Source organism: Spermophilus citellus (assembly GCF_964194105.1).
Source record: "Spermophilus citellus genome assembly, chromosome: 6".
Lineage (NCBI taxonomy): Eukaryota > Metazoa > Chordata > Mammalia > Rodentia > Sciuridae > Spermophilus > Spermophilus citellus.
The window spans coordinates 128,738,391-128,761,626 of record NC_138187.1 but is presented as its reverse complement, the minus strand read 5'-3'; the positions used below and the strand labels follow the sequence as shown (position 1 = coordinate 128,761,626).

The following is a 23,236-nucleotide window of genomic DNA, read 5'->3' as shown; positions in this document are numbered from 1 at the left end:
ATTTAAAAAAAAAAGGTATTTACTTACTTTTTTGTTTATTACTCCCACTCAATACTAGAGTTGTGGAAAAAGCCAAGGGAGCATGAATTACTTTCCCATTCCTTCGATTCTGCGAAAGAATGTTCTATGTGTGTTGTATGTATTTTTCATGCAAATGCCCCCTTAGATCTAGGATATAGTCAGAGTAGATAATGAGAGGGACTTTTTTTTAATGGGACTTGTTCTTTTACAAGAGTAGAAAGCATTCAGTGAAGAATGAGAGCTTTCTGATCCTCAGCTTCCAAGTTTTAGATTGTCTGTTGTCAAATGTTGCATACTTACAATTTTGGAGTAGAATTCCTCTGTATTGGTGTTTATGTGGGGAGCTTTCTCCTCAGGCTGCCAGCCTCCTTCTGGGCTCCATCACGGTCGGCATACAGGTGGAAATATGGTCCTCTTTGTCCCGGGGACGACAATAGACTACACTTGTGACCCTGGCTACATGCTTGTGGGAAACAAATCCATTCAGTGTATGCCTTCAGGACACTGGAGTCCCACTCCACGATGTGAAGGTACTTTCAGTTCCTGAGTTGTCTTTGTCTTTGAGATGAAGTATCTATGAATAAATTCCAACTTTGCTCCCCCAGAAGCATGTAAGGATGTGACAACGCTTCCAGCTGAGGCACGTGTGGAACTAGTGAACATGGCCTGTCAAGACGGGTGAGTGTGAGGTAGCCCATTCTGAGTAAAGGGGTCTGCCTTGGGTTTGCTCACTCACTCTGCCCACAGCTTTTCTTGATGAGTTCCTTTACAGGTTCCTCCTTGTTACACCTACAGAGAGCATTAGGTTGTGGTGGTCTAACTAGCGACTCTGACTTTCTATGCTTTCTTGAAATGGGAAGAGCTTTACAGGGTTTCTAAGTCTAAAGTAGTTTTCTTATCTACAAAATCAAGAGTTCTAGCTTCCTCTGCCAAAGTTCCTATTTGGAAGTGCCTCTGTATCTGTAGTTTGAAGAAGCCCAGTTGCAGAAGTATGATTTTGGAAAAAGGTAATGTATTATATTCTGCCTCTCACTAGGTACCGGTTGACTGGACATGCTTATAAGAAATGTCAAGATGCTAAGAATGGAGTTTGGTTCCAGAAAATTCCACAATGTAAAGGTAAATTCGAAAAAAAAAAACCCACAAAACTACCTGTGTACATAGCGGGTTAGAGAGGGAAGGCCACCGAAGAAATTTCATTTATTTATGATTCTCCCTCAGTGTATATGTAAGGTAATAGAAAATCTATCAGTGTTTGAGTCAAGCATAGTAGCGCACACTTGTAATACCAGAGGCTAGGAAGGCTGAGGCAGGAGGATCACAAGTTCAAAGCCAGCCTTCAGCAATTTAGTGAGGCTCTAAGCAATTTAGCAAGAGCCTGTCTTAAAATAAAAAATAAAAAGGACTGGGGATGTGGCTTAGTGGTTAAGCGCCCTTGGGTTCAATCCCTAGTACCAAAAAAAAAAAAAAAAAAAACTTTCAGTGTTTTATCAACCCTTGCACTGGGAAACAAATAATAGAAAGTGAGTATTTGCCATATATTTATAAAATATATAACCATTTAAAAAAACTATAGCTCTTATTTCTAGGCCATAAGAACATAGTTATATTTCTTTCTATCTTAATACTTTTCTGAATTTTTTGGAACAAGTATGTATTACTCGTCACACCTTTTAATGAAGATGTTTAACAAAAAGCATAATCCGGCTTCCAAAAGTTTTTTAGTTATGTGAAATGTAATGCAGTTGCATAGTGTCACCTGTACTGAATGAAGATCGTCATTGTGATGGATCCACTGAAGTTGAATCCTCTAAATTTCTCCTGCAGCTATTCACTGTCCCCCTCCACCTAAGATTGACAACGGGAGGCACATGGGCGTGATGGCAGAGCACTTTCTGTATGGAATTGAAGTCTCTTATGAATGTGACCAAGGATTCTATCTTCTGGGGAAGAAAATTTTACAGTGCGGAAATGATTCTCTAGGACATGGGTCTTGGAGTGAACCTCCCCCACGGTGCCTACAGTCTCCGCCTGTAACTCATTGCCCTAACCCAGAAATCAAACATGGATACAAGCTCAACAAAACTCGTTCTGCATATTCCCACAATGACCTATTGCATGTTGCCTGCAATCCCGGCTTCATCATGAAAGGAAGTCACTTGATAAGGTGTCATACAGATAACACCTGGGTACCAGAGGTACCGACTTGTTTCAGAAAAGGTAAGTTCCTTTAAGGAATAAAATATGGATATTGTACAAAATAAAGGTTTTTGAATATGCACTTGCCATTCTGGCTAGGGAAAAGCATTTAAAAGCTAAGGTGGTTGTATTGTTCGACAAGATATCTGATTTTCCTTCTCAATGATGCTTTTCCCTCTTTCTGTTTTCAATGTGTAGAGCAATACTATATGAAAGGACAAAAGTTAACTTCCAAATTAATTGAGGCTCCAAATTTCTTATTCTTATGAATTTAAAATAGGAAAAATACATATTATACAAAAAATACAAAAATATTTTTTGGCTAATGTTTGACTGTAATGTTGCTTGATAATTTGATATTTAAGGCTGTCATACCAACCAGAAGGAGAACTGTAGGTGTTCCAAAGAGTGAAGCTGGCCTTCAGATCCACCAAATTATCTTTCTTATCATTTTAGTTGTCATTGGGAGCTTTATTGCTGTCAATGATCATCTAGAGGACCCCAGAACTTCTCTGTGGCCAGCACAGTAGTCTTAAGAGAAACCCATCTCTGTTGCCCAAGAAAATTAGTGAACCTGCAAATAGTGACATCCACAGCAATTACCACTTTTGAAAGGATAGGGGATCTCTGATTTATCACCCGGAGACTCACTTCCTAGTTCCTAAAGGCATTGGATGTGGGATCCTTAGACTACAGCCTATTTGCTAGGTAGAGGAAAAAGAAGAGAATTCTCTTGGTTGACAGATTACAACTGTGGATTACAGCCACTGATGTTACAATATCTTCCTTTATTACTTTTCCTTAGATCATCTATGAGGTAAGTAGGAGGTATACATTTCTGTCTAGTGTTGCTTGGTCTGGTTGGAATGAATGTTTCTGGTTACCAATTAACTGGCTTATGGCCGATTGCCTTTCTGCACTGTTATCACTTAAGATAGTGCTGTCTGGTATTTCTCTATGTCGAATTAAAGGTCCTTCCTTATTGATCTCTAAGCTTTCTTAGAGTGTCAGCCTCCACCTACCATCGCCAATGGGTCTCATACTGGTGGAAATAAAGCTGAGTTTGCCGCTGGAATGTCAGTCCTGTACAGCTGTGACCAAGGCTACCTGCTGGTGGGAGAAGAGTTCCTTGTCTGCACATATGAGGGAACCTGGAGTCACCCTGCCCCTTACTGTAAAGGTACTTGGTCTATTCTTTCTTTTCTTTTCTTTTTTTTTTTTTTTTGATCTTAGTAAATCGATTTGTTCCAAATAGATATTTTCTATGTTCAACTTAGAATAGTTGAACTGTTGAAATGTTCTATGTTCAACTTAGAATAGCCAATGAAATGCTATTAAATGGATCATTTAATTAAATGCACTTAATTGGATTAATACATTAATTAACATGAATGTTTCAAACTCAGAAAAAATGGCTTAGGCTATAGTCTGTGTGGTAAATGACCACTAATGTAATCCTTTACATACAGAAAGTTGAAGAGCTTTCATGATTAAACTTATGCACAGATTGTATCTATGCTCTGGTTACAGTTATGATAAAATCATTTGATAAAATACCAATAAAAAATATGATGGTCTTTTCAGCATATTTCCTCTGGGTGGTCATGGGATTATGGGTAATTTTTTTTATAAAATCTTCAGAAAGTCATCTTTGCTATCAAAAACATTGCATATGAAGTATGAATAGTAAATTAATATCTAATGTTGCTGAACACATTTTACTATATGCCATACACTGTGCAGAGCACTTTACATGCACAACCTCATGAGATCCATCTTCCTGAGATCCATAGAAGTTTGGGGCCATTATTATCCCTGTTTTATAGATGAGGTTCCAATGGGTTGGAGAGATTTATAACTTACTCAAAGTCAGGCAACTAGTAAGTAGGAGAATCAGAATTCAAATCTGATTTTACACTATTGACCTCTACCCTGGAAAGGTGAAAGAAAAATGAGAAAACATACAAGTATAAATTAGAGAGTAAGATGGGGAGTAGGAAAATAAGCCAATAATTCAAAATATTTAATATTACCCATTCAGCCTTCATCTTTTCTCTAAGAAGCCTTTAGAATGATTCCATATGGAAGCAAAAAGAAAGAAAACAATCTGACTTAAATTACCTAGTGATTATTAAGACTGACAGCTGACCCTAAGAGTCTATACCTGAAATATTGCTGTTTGCTATTTCAGTAAAGCGTTGCTTACTGACAATGAAATAAGTTGGTTTCATAACCTTTCCATTAAAAGGAGTTGCTTCTTGGGGCTGGGAGGCTGTGGCTCAGTGGCAGAGTGCTTACCTCTCACATGTGAGGCACTGGGTTAAATCCTCAGCACCACATAAAAATAAATAAACAAAATAAAGATACTGTGACCATGTATAACTAAAAAAAATATTTTTTTTAAAAAAAGGGATTGCTTCTTTCTTAGTAAAGGGACAAAGTATGACTCCACTTCAGTCTGATTCCTTTAATTGCAGAGGTAAACTGTAACTTCACCGAGAATATGAATGGAATCCAGAAGGGACTGGAGCCTGGGAAGATGTATCAGTATGGAGCTGTCGTAACTATGGAGTGTGAAGATGGTTATACCCTGGAGGGCAGCCCCCAGAGCCAGTGCCAAGGCGACCACCAGTGGAACCCTCCCCTGGCCGTCTGTACATCCCGTAAGTGCTAAAGCTTCATGCTACTTGCATCTGGTCCATGGAGAGAGAGCATGAGGTGTCTGCCTCAATGTTGGAGACTGAAGGGCTTTCAATTGACATAGGTCTGTGACCAGTGGTACAATACAATGAACTTGAAGCCAGTGGTCTATTCTAGAAAAAGCACAGATTTCTGAGGATGCATGAAGTAAATAAAAGAAAAAGAGGGAAACATTAAGAGGAGCAAAATGCAAACTAACAGGCTTCCATTTGGAAAAGAGTTGTAGCAGTGATTTCCCTCCTTGCTTAATTTCTATTTATAAGTGCTTACCAATTTGACAAGAGCTCCCAAAACATGTTAACCAACCTGTTAGAACTGTTCATGTTTGCATTCAATTCTGAGAAATCGTTAATAACAAAGTTGAATATATTGTTTTGTTACTTGTTGGTGAATTTCCCAACCTACCTAATTTAGGTGAAAAAAAAAATCCAGTGAATTGTCACATGATAAAAGAGTGGGTCCAACTCAGGAATCCAATCTATAATAAATAGACTTGGAAGGGAGCTGACTTCTGGTACGTTGCCAGAGGTTAATGGGACTTGGGTTACATGGAATTATACCACTAGACTGATATTTTCATGATTTTATATTCTTCTTAGGTTCATTTGCTCCTCTTCTTTCTGGTAAGTTTTCTTAAATACTTGAAGAAAATCTCTTATTGTCTTTTATAAACACAAAATTAGATGCCCTATAGTCAGTTAATATTTTTTCATTTCAATTTATTGGATACGATCCTATTTTAATGTGTATGTCATATTACAAAATATCCCTTTGGATAGAGTTGCATAAGTAATTTAAATAGCCAACTATTCCTGCTTTTCAAAATGAAAGTTTTGCTTTCATTACCCCTTGGTGTTTTGCATGATTTGGTACTTTTGAAAAAAATTCTGCTCTAGCAAAATAGAACTGAGAGTCAAATGTTGTTATGCAAAAATCATGGCATCCTGGTGTCCTGGGCTCTAATTTCACTTCAGTGACAATGTTACTAATAAAACCAAAAGAAACAAAAAAACCCAATAGAAAGTTGACTAGAACCCTGTGATATCATGCTTGCTGTTTTAGATAAAACGTGGACTGGCTCAAATCAGGAAAACATTAGGCCCAGTTATGATTTATTCAGGAACTCAATGTTTATGGTTGAGAAAATTTAAATATAAAACTTTTTAATACTTCTTAAGCACAAAACACTCAGCGGAAGCCCCACAATCAGTCCATAACGGTATAGGTCATGTCTTCCTGGCATTTGATGGTCACTGTTTTTTCCCCTAGGTATCGTGGCAGCTTCAGTACTTGCTCTCTTCTTGGTTGGTGTCTCCTTATACATGATACTAAAGTACAGAGAACAGTAAGTTCAAATGCATGTTTGATCAAAATGCACAACAGGTTTTAGCTTCTTGTCTGAAACTGAACACAGAAGCACCCATTGTTTGAAGTGAACATTGCAATGTGACAACTGTAAGGAGGGATCTGGTGATATATAGAAGGAAGACCCTTCTGTAAGAACTTAAAAGATCCCACACACACAGCTCATGTAAAATGATGTTTATTTAGATAGTGCCCTGTACAAAATCTAGGGATCAGAAAGAAAAACAAAACAAAGCAAAATGCCAGTGGTAACAGCTGCAGATATTTTGGTCTATTTCTATCAAATATTTCTCTTTCTTTTTTGCTTTTTAAACTGAAATTTTGGCATTATAATATCTCATCTTAATTTGATTTCCATTTAGATAAATGTATATATTTTTCACATCATTTTTTTAGTTACTTAAGAGCATATTATTCTACTCTGTGTATTTAGGTTTTGCAACAATTTTATTGTATATACATTTGATTTGATAATAAATAAGATAGGAGGAAAACCTTTGGATAAACTGTTTTCCTCATCTGCTAATTTCTTTCTTTTTTATTTATTTTTTTATTGGTTGTTCACAACATTACAAAGCTCTTGAAATATCATATTTCATACATTAGATTGAAGTGGGTTATGAACTCCCAATTTTACCCCAAATGCAGATTGCAGAATCACGTCGGTTACACATCCACAATTTTACATAATGCCCTATTAGTAACTGTTGTATTCTGCTACCTTTCCTATCCCCTACTATCCCCCCTCCCCTTCCCTCACATCTTCTCTCTCTACCCCATCTACTATAATTCATTTCTCTCCTTGTTTATTTTCCCATTCCCCTCACAACCTCTTATATGTCATTTTGTATAGCAATGAGGGTCTCCCTTCATTTCCATGCAATTTCCCTTTTCTCTCTCTTTCCCTCCCATCTCATGTCTCTGTTTAAAGTTAATCTTTTCTTCCTGCTCTTCCTCCCTACTCTGTTCATAGTTGCTCTCATTATATCAAAGAAGACATTTGGTATTTGTTTTGTAGGGATTGGCTAGCTTCACTAAGCATAATCTGCTCTAGTGCCATCCATTTCCCTGCAAATTCCATGATTTTGTCATTTTTTAGTGCTGCGTAATATTCCATGGTGTATAAATGCCACATTTTTTTTATCCATTCATCTATTGAAGGGCATCTGGGTTGGTTCCACAGTCTAGCTATTGTGAATTGTGCTGCTATGAACATCGATGTGGCAGTATCCCTGTAGCATGCTCTTCTAAGGTCTTCAGGGAATAGTCCGAGAAGGGCAATAGCAGGGTCAAATGGTGGTTCCATTCCCAGCTTTCCAGGAATCTCCAAACTGCTTTCCAAATTGGCCGCACCAATTTGCAGTCCCACCAGCAATGTACAAGTGTACCCTTTTCTCCACATCCTCGCCAGCACTTGTTGTTGTTTGACTTCATAGTGGCTGCCAATCTTACTGGAGTGAGATGGTATCTTAGGGTGGTTTTGATTTGCATTTCTCTGACTGCTAGAGATGGTGAGCATTTTTTTCATGTACTTGTTGATTGATTGTATATCCTCCTCTGAAAAGTGTCTGTTCAGGTCCTTGGCCCATTTGTTGATTGGGTTATTTGTTATCTTATTGTCTAATTTTTTGAGTTCTTTGTATACTCTGGATATTAGGGCTCTATCTGAAGTGTGAGGAGTAAAAATTTGTTCCCAGGATGTAGGCTCCCTATTTACCTCTCTTATTGTTTCTCTTGCTGAGAAAAAACTTTTTAGTTTAAGTAAGTCCCATTTGTTGATTCTTGTTATTAACTCTTGTGCTATGGGTGTCCTATTAAGGAATTTGGAGCCTGACCCCACAATATGTAGATCTGAGCCAACTTTTTCTTCTATCAGATGCAGAGTTTCTGATTTGATATCAAGCTCCTTGATCCATTTTGAGTTAACTTTTGTGCATGGCGAGAGAAAGGGATTCAGTTTCATTTTGTTGCATATGGATTTCCAGTTTTCCCAACACCATTTGTTGAAGATGCTATCCTTCCTCCATTGCATGCTTTTAGCCCCTTTATCAAATATAAGATAGTTGTAACTTTGTGGATTAGTCTCTGTGTCCTCTATTCTATACCATTGGTCCACCCACCTGTTTTGGTACCAGTACCATGCTGTTTTTATCACTATTGCTCTGTAATATAGTGTGAAATCTGGTATCGCTATACCGCCTGATTCACACTTCCTGCTTAGAATTGCTTTTGCTATTCTGGGTCTTTTATTTTTCCATATGAATTTCATGATTGCTTTATCTATTTCTACAAGAAATGCCGTTGGGATTTTGATTGGCATTGCATTAAACCTATAGAGAACTTTTGGTAATATCGCCATTTTGATAATGTTAGTTCTGCCTATCCATGAACAGGGTATATTTTTCCATCTTCTAAGATCTTCTTCTACTTCTCTCTTTAGGGTTCTGTAGTTTTCATTGTATAAATCTTTCACCTCTTTTGTTAGGTTGATTCCCAAGTATTTTTTTTTTTTTGAGGATATTGTGAATAGAGTGTTTTTCCTCATTTCCGTTTCAGAAGTTTTGTCGCTGATATACAGAAATGCCTTTGATTTATGCGTGTTGATTTTATATCCTGCCACTTTGCTGAATTCATTTATTAGTTCTAGTAGTTTCTTTGTAGATCCTTTTGGGTCTTCTAGGTATAGAATCATGTCATCCACAAATAGTGATAATTTAAGTTCTTCTTTTCCTATTTTTATGCCTTTAATTTCTTTTGTCTGTCTAATTGCTCTGGCTAGTATTTCAAGGACTAAATTAAATAGAAGTGGTGATAGAGGGCATCCCTGTCTTGTTCCAGATTTTAGAGGGAATGCCTTCAACTTTTCTCCATTCAGAATGATGCTAGCCTGAGGCTTAGCATAGATAGCTTTTACAATGTCAAGGTAAGTTCCTGTTATCCCTAGTTTTTCTAATGTTTTGAACATAAAGGGATGCTGTACTTTGTCGAATGCTTTCTCTGCATCAATCAAGATGATCATATGGTTCTTATCTTTAAGTCTATTGATGTGGTGAATAACATTTATTGATTTCCGTATATTGAACCAGCCTTGCATCCCAGGGATGAATCCTACTTGATCATGGTGCACAATTTTTTTGATGTGTTTTTGTATTTGATTCGCCAGAATTTTATTGAGGATTTTTGCATCTAGGTTCATTAGAGTTATTGGTCTGTAGTTTTCTTTCTTTGAGGTGTCTTTGTCTGGTTTCGGAATCAGGGTGATGTTGGCCTCATAGAATGAATTTGGAAGAGCTCCCTCTTTTTCTATTTCCTGAAATAACTTGAAAAGTATTGGTATTAATTCTTCTTTAAAGGTTTTGTAAAACTCCACTGTATACCCATCCAGTCCTGGGCTTTTCTTGGTTGGTAGTCTTTTGATGGCTTCTTCAATTCCATCCATTGATATTGGTCTGTTCAAATTGTGTGTATCCTCCTGACTCAGTCTGGGCAAATCATATGACTTAAGAAATTTATCGATGTCTTCACTATCTTCTATTTTATTGGAATATAGGTTTTCAAAATAATTTCTAATTGTCTTCTGTATTTTTGTAGCATCTGTTGTGATATTGCCTTTTTCATCCCGTATGTTAGTAATTTGAGTTCTCTCTCTTCTTCTCTTCGTTAGCATAGCTAAAGGTCTGTCGATCTTATTTATTTTTTTGAAGAACCAACTTTTAGTTTTGTTAATTTTTTCAATAGTTTCTTTTGTTTCAATTTCATTGATTTCCGCTCTGATTTTAATTATTTCTTGCCTTCTGCTACATTTGCTGTTGGTTTTCTCTTCCTTTTCTAGGGCTTTGAGATGAAGTGTGAGCTCATTTATTTGTTGGTTTTTTCTTTTTTTCAGGAATGACCACCAGGCGATGAATTTCCCTCTTAAAACTGCTTTCATTGTGTCCCATAGATTCCGATATGTTGTGTCTGTATTTTCATTTACCTCTAAGAATTTTTTGATTTCCTCCTTTATGTCTTCTGTAACCCATTGATCATTCAGTAACATATTGTTCATTTTCCATGTGATGTAGGATTTTTCCTTCCTTCTTTTATCATTGATTTCCAGTTTCATTCCATTATGATCAGATAAAATGCATGGTATTATCTCCACCCCTTTATATTTACTGAGGATTGCCCTATGGCATAATATATGGTCTAATTTGAGAAGGATCCATGTGCTGCTGAGAAAAAAGTATATCCATTTGATGATGGTTGATATATTCTATATATGTCAGTTAAGTCTAGGTTATTAATTGTGGTATTGAGTTCTATAGTTTCTTTATTCATCTTTTGTTTGGAGGATCTGTCCAATGGTGAGAGAGGTGTGTTGAAGTCACCCATAATTATTGTGTTGTGGTCTATTTGATTCTTGAACTTGAGAAGAATTTGGTTTATGAATGTCGCAGCACCATTATTTGGTGCATAAATATTGATAATTGTTATGTCTTGTTGGTGAATGGTTCCTTTTAACAGTATATAATGTCCTTCCTTATCCCTTTTGATTAACTTAGTCTTGAAGTCGATTTTATTCGATATGAGGATGGCCACCCCTGCTTGCTTACGAGGACCATGTGCGTGGTATATTTTTTCCCATCCTTTCACCTTCAGCCTGTGTATGTCTTTTCCAATCAGATGTGTCTCCTGGAGGCAGCATATTGTTGGATTTGTTTTTTTAATCCATGATACTAGCCTATGTTGCTTTATTGGAGAGTTTAAGCCATTAACATTCAGAGTTACTATTGATATATGGTTTGTACTTCCAGCCATGTTTGATTATTTATCCTTTTTAAAAAAAATTTAGTTTGTTTCTCCATGATTATCTTTCCCCTCACCCTCTGTCTTTACCGAGGCACTTCCCACTGATGGTTTTGGTTATTGTTTTGCATTTCTTCCTCATGTAGTGTTTTGCTCAAAATGCTTTGCAATGCTGGTTTTCTGGCTGCAAATTCTTTTAACTTTTGTTTATCATGAAAGATTTTTATTTCGTTGTCATACCTGAAGCTTAATTTTGCTGGATACAGAATTCTTGGTTGGCATCCATTGTCTTTCAGTGTTTGAAATACATTGTTCCATGACCTTCTTGCTTTCAGTGTCTGTGATGAAAAATCCGTTGTTAACCTTATTGGTTTACCCCTGAATGTAATCTGTCTCCTTTCTCTTGTAGCTTTTAATATTTTCTCTTTGTTCTGTATATTGGTTATCTTCATAACAATGTGTCTTGGCATTGGTCTACTGTGATTTTGTGTGCTCGGTGTCCTGTATGCATCTTCAATTTGTATATCTGTTTCCATTTTTATTTCTGGAAAGTTTTCTGTAATTATTTCATTCAGCAGGTTACTCATTCCCTTGGTTTGAATCTCTGTACCTTCTTCTATCCCGATGACTCGTAAGTTGGTTTTTTTAATGTTATCCCATAACTCTTGGATGTTTTTCTCGTGATTTTTTACCAGCCTTTCTGAGTTGGCTAGACTCTTTTCAAGATGATATATTTTGTCTTCATTATCTGATGTTCTGGCTTCTACTTGCTCCACTCTGTGATACTCTCAATTGAGTTTTTAATTTGGTTTATCGTTTCCTTCATTTCTAGAATTATTGTTTGATTATTTTTTATAATCTCTATCTCCTGATAAAGATGCTTACCTTCTTTTTTTATCCGTTTATGTAATTCATTCTCAATGTGTTCTTTCACTGCTTGAATTTGCTGTCTCGTATCCTCTTTAAGGTTCCATTCCATCTGTCTAAGGTGTTCCTTGAGTTCTTTATATGACCATTTTTCTGATGACTCTAGGTCCTCCTGAATATTTAGGCTGTCCTGCATTGTTTGTACTCCTTTTCTTCCTTGCTTTCCTTCATTGTCCTGCATTGTTTGTACTCCTTTCCTTCTTGTTCTGTTTGACTGCTGAGTTACTGTTTACTCCTATAAATTTATTTGATGCTTGGGAGGAAAGGTATTAGAAGGGAAGGGAAGAAGTCACTGTAGCCGCAGGTTTCAATGAAGTTATCTCCTCCGCCGCAGTCTGGTGACGTCAGTTCTCTGCCATGGTGGTATCTCTTGCAAATGGCGACAGTTCGTTTCCCTTTGCCGGGTGACCAATGCAACGGGTGGGTCCTTACTGTCTCTCCCAAGCCCCGTTTCAAACCTGTGGCCACTACCTATGAAGGCTCGGTTGGCATTTACCTCCCTTAGAACAGAAGGGCCGACCAGTTGTTTCAGCCGGATGGATTAGTGTTGAGTCACAGCTGTATGTCTGCGGGAAGCAGGCGAACGGGAGCTTGAATATCATCTGCTAATTTCTTTAGGATAAATTTAAATTTTTAGAATTAGTAGGGATAAGTATATGAATATTTAATATGTTTAACAAATATTGCCAAATGACTTCCCAGAAACTTCTAACTTGATTATATATCAAATAATTAACGTGTCTGAATGTGTTGTTTCTCGACCTCTTTTCCTGCTTCATTGATTTGTCTATTCTTTCATCGAAAATAATTTGTGTTTAATTAATATAAATTGTATTATGCTGCTATAATATCTGATAGAGGATCTCTAATACAGTTTTGGGGGCTTTCCTCTGTATTCTGTTTTTTCTTACAGGCAATTTTTGAAATTGTTATCAATCAAGTGTTATGACTGCATTTAAGTCTGTAGAGGAATTTTTGAGAAATTGGCCTGTTTCATGTTCTCTTGTTCAGAAACATACTAGGTCTCTCCAATTGTTTCCATATAGATTTGGCTCAGGTCAGGAAAACCTTAAGCTCAAATATGATTTTTCAGGAATTCAGTATTTAATGTTGAGAAAAGTTAGGTATAAGAGTCAAAAAACAATTTTGCCACAGTGAAGTCATCTTTTCTTTGACTAAATTATTTTTCTGTTTGCATAAATACTAGATTTCTATTTTTTTGTATTTTCTTATCCAGAAACTAGACATACCTTTACATTTTACTTTTAATTTGTCTTATAACATCTGAATCCAACTGGAATTTATTTTGTGGCCTGGTGGTCGATGTAACCCCACTTGCATTCTTTTTCTATGTAGTAAATTCTTTGAAAGCCTGTTTTGAGGAACATCCCTCCTTACCCATTGTTTTGTAGTGCTTTTACCAGGTAGTGTAATTATTTACATAATAATTAAATAATTAATATTTAATTATTATGTCAGCTTCGAGTTATGTCAGAGACACATGATAGAGATGTGGAAAATAGATGGTGTTCTGCTGATCTGCCTGTCTCTAGGAGCCAGAACTACTCTATTAACAATTATAGCATTATAAAAGTTTTTCTGAGATTTCAATTTTCTCCCTCTTTAATTTTTTTTCCATTTATTTTTGCAGATAGGTTATAGAACTACTTATATACAACCATAACCACAGCCCCAAGAAAAAAGTGTTAGTATTCACAGTTTCCTTCCAGAAACATAAATTTTGATATTTTTTTAAAAAATATCTATCAGTCAAAATTTAATAGTTCACCTCATAATTACATAAATTTAAATTATCTAAGTATCCTTTTTATTGCTTTTGTAAATAAAATCATTTTGGCTCTGACATAATTAATTTCAAATGATATCTAGGAATCTTTATCCTAATACAATTATTCATTTTAACAGTTTTTTTGTGAGTTATCAAGTTAGTAAAAGCATTTTCTACAAATCATTATTATTGTCATGATTTCCACTTGCTGTACATTTTTTTAAAAAATTTTTAGTTGTAGTTGGACACAATACCTTTATTTTATTTATTTATTTTTTTATGTGGTGCTGAGGATGGAACCCAGCACCTCGCACATGCTAGGCAAGTGCTCTACTGCTGAGCCACAAGCCCAGCCCCTTGCTGTATATTTTTATTTACTTATTTTGGTCTTTATTGCTCAATGTGTTAAGTTAAAGAATATCAGCAATTTCAGAATAGACTCTTCCATATGTTGCTGTGTTTTTTTAAATTTCTAATCAATAATGTTAAAGAAATAGAAATGATATGATGAGAGATAATGACCGTGACCATTTGTTCTTTTATTATGCAGTAACTTCTGAGTACCTCTTATGTCTTAGCCCCAGCCTAGACTAGAATCACAAGATGTAGTAGGACATGGGCTGTATCATTAAGATCAAAGTCTGGCTGAGCACAGTGGTATCTGCCTGTAATCCCAGCAACTCAGGAAGCTGAGGCAGGAGGGTCTCAAGTCGGAGGACATCCTTAGCAACTTAGTGAAACCCTGTCTCAAAATGAAAATTAAAAAGAGACTGGGGGTGTAACTCAGTGGTACACTATTCCTATTCCTGGGTTCAATCCCCAGAACAGAAGAAGAGGAGGAAGTGGAGGAGGAGAGAGAGGAAAGAAGAAGAAAGGGAGAGAAGAGGAGGGGGAGGGAAAATAAGAGGGTGAAGAGAGGGTGAAGATATCAGTCTGGCTGAGAAGCAAGCTTGCAAACCAACAAGAGTGTAGTGTTGTCATATTGAATTATGGGATATTTGGTAGGAACACAAAGCAAATGGTCAATAATTGGAAATTTTAATCAGAAACAGTTTCATAGTGAAGAAGCTGTTTCAGATGAGACTTAAGAAAGACAAAAAGAAAAAAGTATTCCAGATAGAAGGAGCAGTTTGAATAACAGCCTAGGAGCTTGACTTCCCATCATGTATTGTAAGGACTATATAACCAGTCTGACATGACTTGGAAATAGTACATGTAGTAGTGATTGAAAATAAAGATGGTATAGATTTACATGGAGGTGTGACATCAGAGAGCCCCTGACACATAAACCTTGTGGAAATAACAGAATACTGATATCTGCAAAGGATACAGTTTTAGCAACAACACAACATACCATCAGGCATTAGAGACTTCTTTGTATGCATAGATTCTTGAGTCTCCATTCATGATAGTGTTAGGGAAGATAACCAGATGATGTCTCATCAAGTCTCAGATAACTTTGGATTAGGGATGACTAAGTCATTCCGCCCCAAATGCATCACCCAAAATACCCAGAAAAATTACTTTAGCATGCCAAGTCCCGAAGGTTCTATCATTTCCTGGGCAACCAGTGCCATCTGATGCCATTGTTCACAGCTGTATAACCTAGTACAGGTAATGGACATGAAGAGGTTGCACTGAAATCACATATTGATGGTGTCATTGAACCTAAGCAATTTACTGTAGACCTGGGAGGGCCTGAGCATGGGTTTGGCCACATTCTACAATTGGGATGCACTTAGACTCTAGTGTTTACCAGAGTGGGCACCTCTTCACTATGGAACTGTTTCTGATTAAAATATAAATATATACATATGTATATGTATAACAAATAAATATTTATTTACTTGTTTGGTTGGTTGGTTTTTTGTTTTTTTGTTTTGTTTTGTTTTTTGTTTATTTTTCTTGCAGAGGTTCACAATGACCATGAGAGTATTCAAAGTATGGCAATAAAGAAACCCATTTTGGTTTGGTTTGGGGCAGTTTTTCTAAACAAATAGAACTGCAAAACTTTTTTTTTCAACATAGTCCTTTAACATCCATGGAACTACTGTTCCACTTGACATTGGGGGAATCTAGAAAGTTTGTGAAGAGCTAGACTATCAAAATCCCTGCACACACCATGACAAAGAGCAGGAGTATGTCCTGTAGGATCTTAGGCAGGGAAATAAGATGTTCATATTTGCACTTCCCAAAGAAGGGGCAAGTTGGGCTGTCAGTCAAAGTAGCAGGTCAAGAGGGTGGCACCTATGTAAGAGGTATCTTCTTTATGAAAAGAATGGGACTTCCAGGACTTAGTGATCTGCTGAATGTAGGGAGAAGAACCACACAGAGCAACTCCTGTGAAGGTGGCCCAGTGGCTCACTACATGAGGAGAGTGGCAGGTTTTGTGGGAAAGAGGATGAGTTTCGTTCTGGCCTGCATTCTGAGGCAGCCATGATGAGGACTCAAGAGAGGGGCCCGAACTCAGGTGGGTGACACATCACAGTGGATGCCTTGAGACCAAAAACAACAGAAAAGGTAAAAATGGGGATGAGAGAGTTCCTCAGAGGGACAGTAATATTGAAAAGGCAAGAGGGAAACAGTAGACGGAGGTAGACGGAAATGAGGAGAGAGTAGTTTCATAGAATTCAAGAGAGAAAAAGGATCCCCCTCCAAAATAATAATAATAGGGCTATCATTTGCATGGCTTTCCTCACAGGAAGTTAGAAGATAATTTTAGCTAAGAGTAATTTAAAATTTAAATAAATAGAAAATGTGGTCTCTATCTCTTTCCTTCATGCTATAAAGTTTGCTATCGGAGCATTGCATGTGTAGGAAAATTTGCAAATTTGGAAATGCCTAGAGGTTCAAATAATGCATAATGTTCCAGTCTTAATATTATTATTTATTAGCATGTTACATCATATAACATATTTAAATGCCTTAATTAATATGAACCAAACATATATGTTAAACTAAATACCTAAGTGTCACACTTTCCATTTTCTAATCCACTTCAATTTGTTTTCTAATAATTAATATAAACATTTGAGCTGCCTTGAATACTTTTTTATAAATGCGATGAGTGATCATTTAAAAATGAATTCCTAGAGACAAAATTAAATATTTTAAAAAGCCACCCAAATATTGGAAGAAAATTCTAAGATGTTTTAACAAAGCCTAAATCTCACACTTACCCAAAGATTACCATTTTATAATATCTTTAATGTGTCTTTTATAAGCTGACCTCTTAAATGTGGTTGTAAGTGGCATGCTGTAAGTAGCCTTAGCACCCTTAGCAGTGATCTTTCTTACCCAGTAATTTATTTCAGAGCTCTTCCTGATGGCATTGTATTGTCTTCCATTAATTCTAGAAACATGGCTTTAGAAGCAGAGTAAGGCTAGGATGTAGCTAAGTGGTAGTGCACTTGCCTAGCATGAGTGAAGCACTGGGTTCAATCCCCAGCAACACACACACACACACACACACACACACACACACACACACCACAGTATAGTACATTCTCTTGAAAATTAGTTAAAAATTTTTAGAGCTGTATGAGTATGTAAGGATTCTGAGTTAAACATTAAATATCAAAATTTCCTTTTAAATCAGAATGGGAAATGGAGTCTCAAAGGGGTAAAATTATGATTCTATCCTAAAATAAAACCTTCTTTTCACTTTTTTATTCAATTTGGGAGTCATGTTTGTTAGTCACTAAGACTCGTGAATGTGGGATAAAACTGTCTAGTGTCAGCTTCTGACATGGACACCTCCCGCACTGGCAAATAATTTATTTTTATGTGCCTTTGCAAAAAATGGAGTTTTTACTTCACAGAATATTTAAGACAATAAAATAAAATCATCGATGCAAAGTAGTTACCATGTGTTTACATTTATAGAAAGCAAACAACTGATACACATGTATAATAATCATTTTAATAAGTAAAAAATTTTGCTTTTTTTCTTATTTCTTCCATTTAGCAATTATTATACAAATACAAGCCCTAAAGATGGAGCTCTTCATTTAGAAACACGAGAAGTATACTCTGTTGATCCGTACAACCCAGCAAGCTAATCAGAAGACAAACTGGTATCTAATGAAATGTAAATATTTTTATTCATTTATATGTCAAGATTTCCTTCCATTTTTTACCAATAATCATAGTGCTATTTTATCAATAAGCATAGTACTAAGTATATATTGCTCTGACTTGCACAAATCTTTAGTGACCATGCACGTTGTTAATTTACCTACTTCGTATTGCCAACTGATCTTCCTGGTTTTGTAAAAGTCCATTCATCCATTCAACAAATATATAACTAAATAGTACAATGACTAAGAAAGAAAGAATGAAGAAGATAAATGTTATAAAGAGAAATAAAGTAGGCAAAGGAGACAGAACATGGTGGGTCTGAGTTTTGTCTTTACTAAGATAATGGCATTTGAGCAAAGAGTAGAGGGCAGCAAGGAGCATCCCCAGGGCTTCGTGGAGGAAGAGCATCTGAGAAAGCACAAAGATCATGAGGGGCAGTAAGCTGCCATGTTGTAGGCATAGCCAGGTGGTCAATGCGACTTCAACTGGACTGACCAGGGGGTAGAATCTTTGATTCTCATTAGAGGAATAGAGAATGGGGATAGGGTGATTGTATAGAGTATGTGAGGTCATCGTGATACATTTTTAAGCCAAGAAGCATCACAAGCACCATAATTGCTATGTTAAGAAGAAATTATAGGAAGCCAAGGGTGGAAGTCAGGGTGCCAGTGAGGAGGCTGCTGCAATAACCCAAGCAAGAAATAGTGAGTACCACCACCCCACCAGGCTGAAGAGAAGAGTCCAGATTCCATGTGCATTTTTCAGAGGGTAACAATAGGATTTGCTGACAATTTATTTCAGGATAAGAGAGAGAGAACAAGGCAATGATGATGATGTCAGGGCTTTGGGGCCTAAGCAACCAAAAGGAAAGAGTTGCCATTAAGGTGGTTGGGAATGTGAAGAGCAAGACTGGGGAGAAGAACGGGAGTTCCATTGGGGGATGAGTCATCTACCATCAGAAATGTACAAGCTGATGTACAAGTCTGTGTTGCAGGCAATAGGTCCAGCCTGGAGATACGCATTTGGGCCTTGTCTGGGTGTGGATGTCTGTGACAATGAGATTAAATAAGATCACCAAGGGTGGGGGTGGTGTAAGAGGCTAGGGAAGAGAAAAATTCCCAGGTCCTGAGCCTTGGGTACTCCAAAGGAGGAGATATGGGTTGAGAAGGGACCAACAAAGGATGGAAGAAGCAGAAGTGGCCCCTGATGCAGAAGAGCCCCAGAGTGTGCTGTTGGAGACGTCAAATGGAGAAAGAAAGAAAGCAGCAGGGACCAACTCCACCAACTGCTATAGATAGGTCACAAAAGATGAGCAGTGGAAATTGACCATTGGCTTTAGTAGCACAAAATCTATTAATGAACTCGATGAGAACAGTTTGGGCAGAAAGGAGGCAGGCAGAAGTATGACTGTCATGACCTTATGAGAGAATGAAAGAAGATAAGTTGTAGATATCAACTACATACAGCTTTTTTTACATGTTTTTCTTTAAAGAGGACCAGATACATAGAGTGACAGCAAGAGGCAGAAATAAGAGGAAGAAGTCAGGGGAGATATTTTTTAAGAATGGATAAATCGCTGTTATGCTGCTGTTCTATATGCTGACGGGAATGATCTGGCGGAAAGTGATGGCAGGAAAGAGGGAAGACTTGCTGGAGCAGCATCTGAGAGCACTATAAGGAATAGGGTCTACTGCTTGAGCAGAGGGGTTGACCTGCTACAGGAGAAGGCTTTGTCACAGAAGGGAAGGCAGAATAGACAGGTGCAGGTGAAGGCAGATGAGAGGTCTCGTGGTGCATGCATGGTGGTGAATGCATGGGTGGAAATTCCCCTTGATGATTTGTCTTCTCAGCGAAGAGAAAGCAAATTGATCAGCTGATTCTGAGAATGGAAAAGACTCTAGAGATTAAGGAGAATGGAGAAGCCATTTTTATAGTAAACTAAAAATTGAAGACTTAATCACAGGGAGTACAGAAATGTGGACAGGCACCCTAAAGGATCCATCTGAGGCAGAAAATGGGGGTGAACACCAGAAGGTTTACTCTGCCCAGGCATTTATGTTGAGCATCTTCCATGCCCTCACTATCATCCTGAAAGACAGATACTATCCCCAAATAATACAAAGATGAAATAATATCCTAGATGAGAAAAAAAAAAGAAAAAACAAGACTAAAAGATTATCTTGGCCAACATCAAGAATTCAAGTTCAAAAGTGACTTGAAAATGCTTTCTCCTACACAACCTATAAGACCAAAAAAAATGAAGTTACCACCTCTGCCCTTTTGGAAATTACTTAAGGAATATAAAACTTATATATCATAGGGTCAGAATAAATACCATAAGCAATGTACAGAAAAGCCATAGTGGTAATAGAAGAAGAAAAGTTACTAATAGAGAGTTGTAGAAAAAGGGAAGAGGAGAGCAGGATACTTCATACCAGAGAGATCTCCAAATCCAAACCATGAGAGACCAGAGTAAACCCATTGAACAAACATTTGTTGAATGAATGAATGAGAATGAGATGATTACTTCCATTTCTCCCTCATTGGGTTATATTCACATTTATCAACATAAACATAATTATTATCTGTTCCAGATCCTGTTTTCTGAAGAAGCATGTCTTATGGAATGATGTCTTCTAATAGGTGTTAAAGGTTATAATTGAATGAAAACATTAACGCTCTCATTATTTGAACATCAAGTTGCACCGCTGCTGCCTAAACAGGAAGGACCTATTTCAATGTGGTTCATGACTTGGAATCTCATGGAACATTCATTGGAAAGACATCACCTTAAGATCAGCAAGTCTCTTTGTGTGGTCTCAACATCAGTCAAGTGATTTCATAAGCTAATAACTTCCTGTATGCACTTATTCCCAAGCAAATCAAAGAAAATTTGCTTGACATTAAAGACAGGAACTGAGGTTCACTGCCATGAGCAGTGCAAGGATTTGCCAAAGACTCCCTCTGATCTGCCTAAAGCCAGGCTGTGGCAACGAATAAGGACATGGCTTTAGAAGTGTCACCTTCTTACCAAGGCACTGAAAACAGCTGTCTTCGCCTCTAGACCAATCCTCTTTTTGTAGCCAGCGAACTTTCTGTTGCCATATGCTTTGGGTTTAATGTGGCTTTAATTACTTAAGCCACATACAGAGTATGCCCTGTGATTATGATGGGCCTGCCTTTTGGGAAAGACTGGCTTTATTTTAATAGTAGCTTCCTTCTCTGATGTGGTTAAATATTTCACTTTTAGTCTCATTTGTTTTAAGTTTCTCTGGCAATACTGTATAATATTTTTTGCCTTTTCCATAATCACTGATTTCAATTTGCACAAGTTTTTTTTTTTTAATTATAGGAGTCAAGTTTTAATTCTAATGATTTGGTATATATTTCAAGCTTTGGATATTTTTAATGTGTACATTAGTCATTCAAATAAACAGTATTTGAAAAAAAATCACTTGCCTTGTATGATTCTGTTTTTTCTGGAATCAATACTTTTTTTTTCTTTTGTACTAGAGATTGAACCCAGGGGTGCTTAAACACTGAGCCACATCCTCAGCCCTTTTTATGTTTTATTTTGAGACAGGGTCTCACTGAGTTGCTCATAGCTTCACCAAGTTGCTGAGGCTGGCTTTGAACTCATGATCCTCCTGCCTCAGCCTTCCGAGCTGCTGGGATTCCAGGCCTGTGCCACCACACCTGACTGGAATCAATAAACTCCTGACATAACTGACATAGTAATGTCTTGAATAACAGTCACAGCCCTAGTTCATGGTTTAAGTTATTCATTCTGGATCCCACCACTTGATCATTGTAGAAAAACTCTCAACCTACAAGTTCAAATTCCTCACTACCAATGCCTTCTCTTGTATTTATCCAGCTCACCTTTCCTCTCCCATCACACTCTAGCTCTAGCTGTTAATTTTCTGTGTTCAGTCATTTAAACTATTGTGACACAAAACCCTGCTCAATGGTGACCACAAATTTCCTCTCTCTACTTTTTCCTAGATGAGATATGCAGTTCAGCATATTTTTTGTTATGTTTTTAAGTTGTGGTTTTGTTCAAAAAACCCCACACATTTAACATGAAATTTACCATCTTAACCATTTTTAAAATTGCAGTTCAGTAGGACTAAATGTAGTCACATTTTGTAAAACAAATCACAAGGATTTTTTTTTTACCTTGTAAAACTGAAAATCTATATCCCTAAAAAATGAATTCCCATTCCCTTCTTCCCTAGCTCCTGGACACCATCATTCCACTTTTTGTTTTCTATGAATTTGACTACCTTAGAAGCCCATAGCAAGTAGACTCACACAGTCTGGGTTATTTCCCTTAGCATGATGCCCTCGATGTTCGCCCCGGCTGTAGCATGTGACAGGATTTTCTTCTTTTTTTAAGGTTAATATTCTGTTACCTATTGTGTTAGCTTTCTGTCACTGTGATAAAATACTTAAGAGAAACAATTTAAATAAGGAAAGGTGTATTGGGGCTCATGGTTTTAGAGGTTACAGTCCATGGTCACTTGACTCCGTTATTTTGGCATGGGGTGGCACAGTACATCATGGTGACAGCATGATAGAGGAGGTCTGTTCACCTTTCCTCATCATGGCCATGAAGCAGGGGGCAGGGGGTGTACAGGGTTGAAATATAAGGGCACACCTCTAATGACCTAACTGCCTCCCACTAGGCCCCACGTCTTAAAGGTTCCACCACCTCCCAACAGCACATGGGCTGATGACCAAGCCTTTAATACTTGGACCTTGGGGGTTACTTCCAAACCACAGCACACATACATACCACATCTTGTTTATCCATTTATCTATTGGTGGACACTTGGAGGTGTTGCTTCCACCTCTTGGCTATTGTGAATAGTGCTGTCATGAACATGGTTGCAAACTTCTCTTCAGATATTTCTTTCAAGTCCTTTAGTCACTCACAGTGGGACCATTTTTATTTCCCTATGATATCTGTTCACCTACCTCAAATCATCTATTCTACCTTCAACCCTCCTTCCTTGAACTCTTAGCAGGTCATGGACACATCAGAGGGCAATTGTCTTGGCCTTCTCTTTCTCCACCTCCACTCACCCTCATTCTCATTTCCACCCACCACCTTTTACAGATGGTATCATTCTTTTCTCACCACATCCTGGCTCTTCTAGGACACTGCTCCATCGGTTACACTCTCTCCCCTCTCTGGCTCCTTCTTCCCACCTATAGGCCTCCTCAAGCCAGGACCCATTTAGCTGCAAGGGAGAGCAATCCATTTCTCACTGGCTTAGGTAAAAAACAGAATTTATTATATGACAAGACAGAAAAGACCCAGGGTATAGTTGGCTTCTCTCAAAACAGGAATTAAATATTCAA

The 23,236-nt window shown here is 37.3% G+C and overlaps 1 protein-coding gene across 1 annotated transcript in view; it reads left to right on the top strand.

Annotated features, from left to right (window-relative positions):
• CR2 (complement C3d receptor 2) overlaps nt 1-17,850 on the top strand; it is a gene marked incomplete at both ends in the record, with an annotated part of 39,280 nt that extends 21,430 nt beyond the window's left edge. The window contains 9 exons of the mRNA XM_081297102.1: nt 378-551; nt 627-699; nt 1,058-1,140; nt 1,849-2,241; nt 3,215-3,400; nt 4,698-4,883; nt 5,520-5,543; nt 6,190-6,265; nt 17,757-17,850. Of these exons, the coding sequence (XP_081153228.1) occupies nt 378-551; nt 627-699; nt 1,058-1,140; nt 1,849-2,241; nt 3,215-3,400; nt 4,698-4,883; nt 5,520-5,543; nt 6,190-6,265; nt 17,757-17,850 (1,289 nt within the window). The remainder of the gene's footprint in view (nt 1-377; nt 552-626; nt 700-1,057; nt 1,141-1,848; nt 2,242-3,214; nt 3,401-4,697; nt 4,884-5,519; nt 5,544-6,189; nt 6,266-17,756) is intronic.
• Between the last annotated feature and the right edge of the window lie 5,386 nt (nt 17,851-23,236).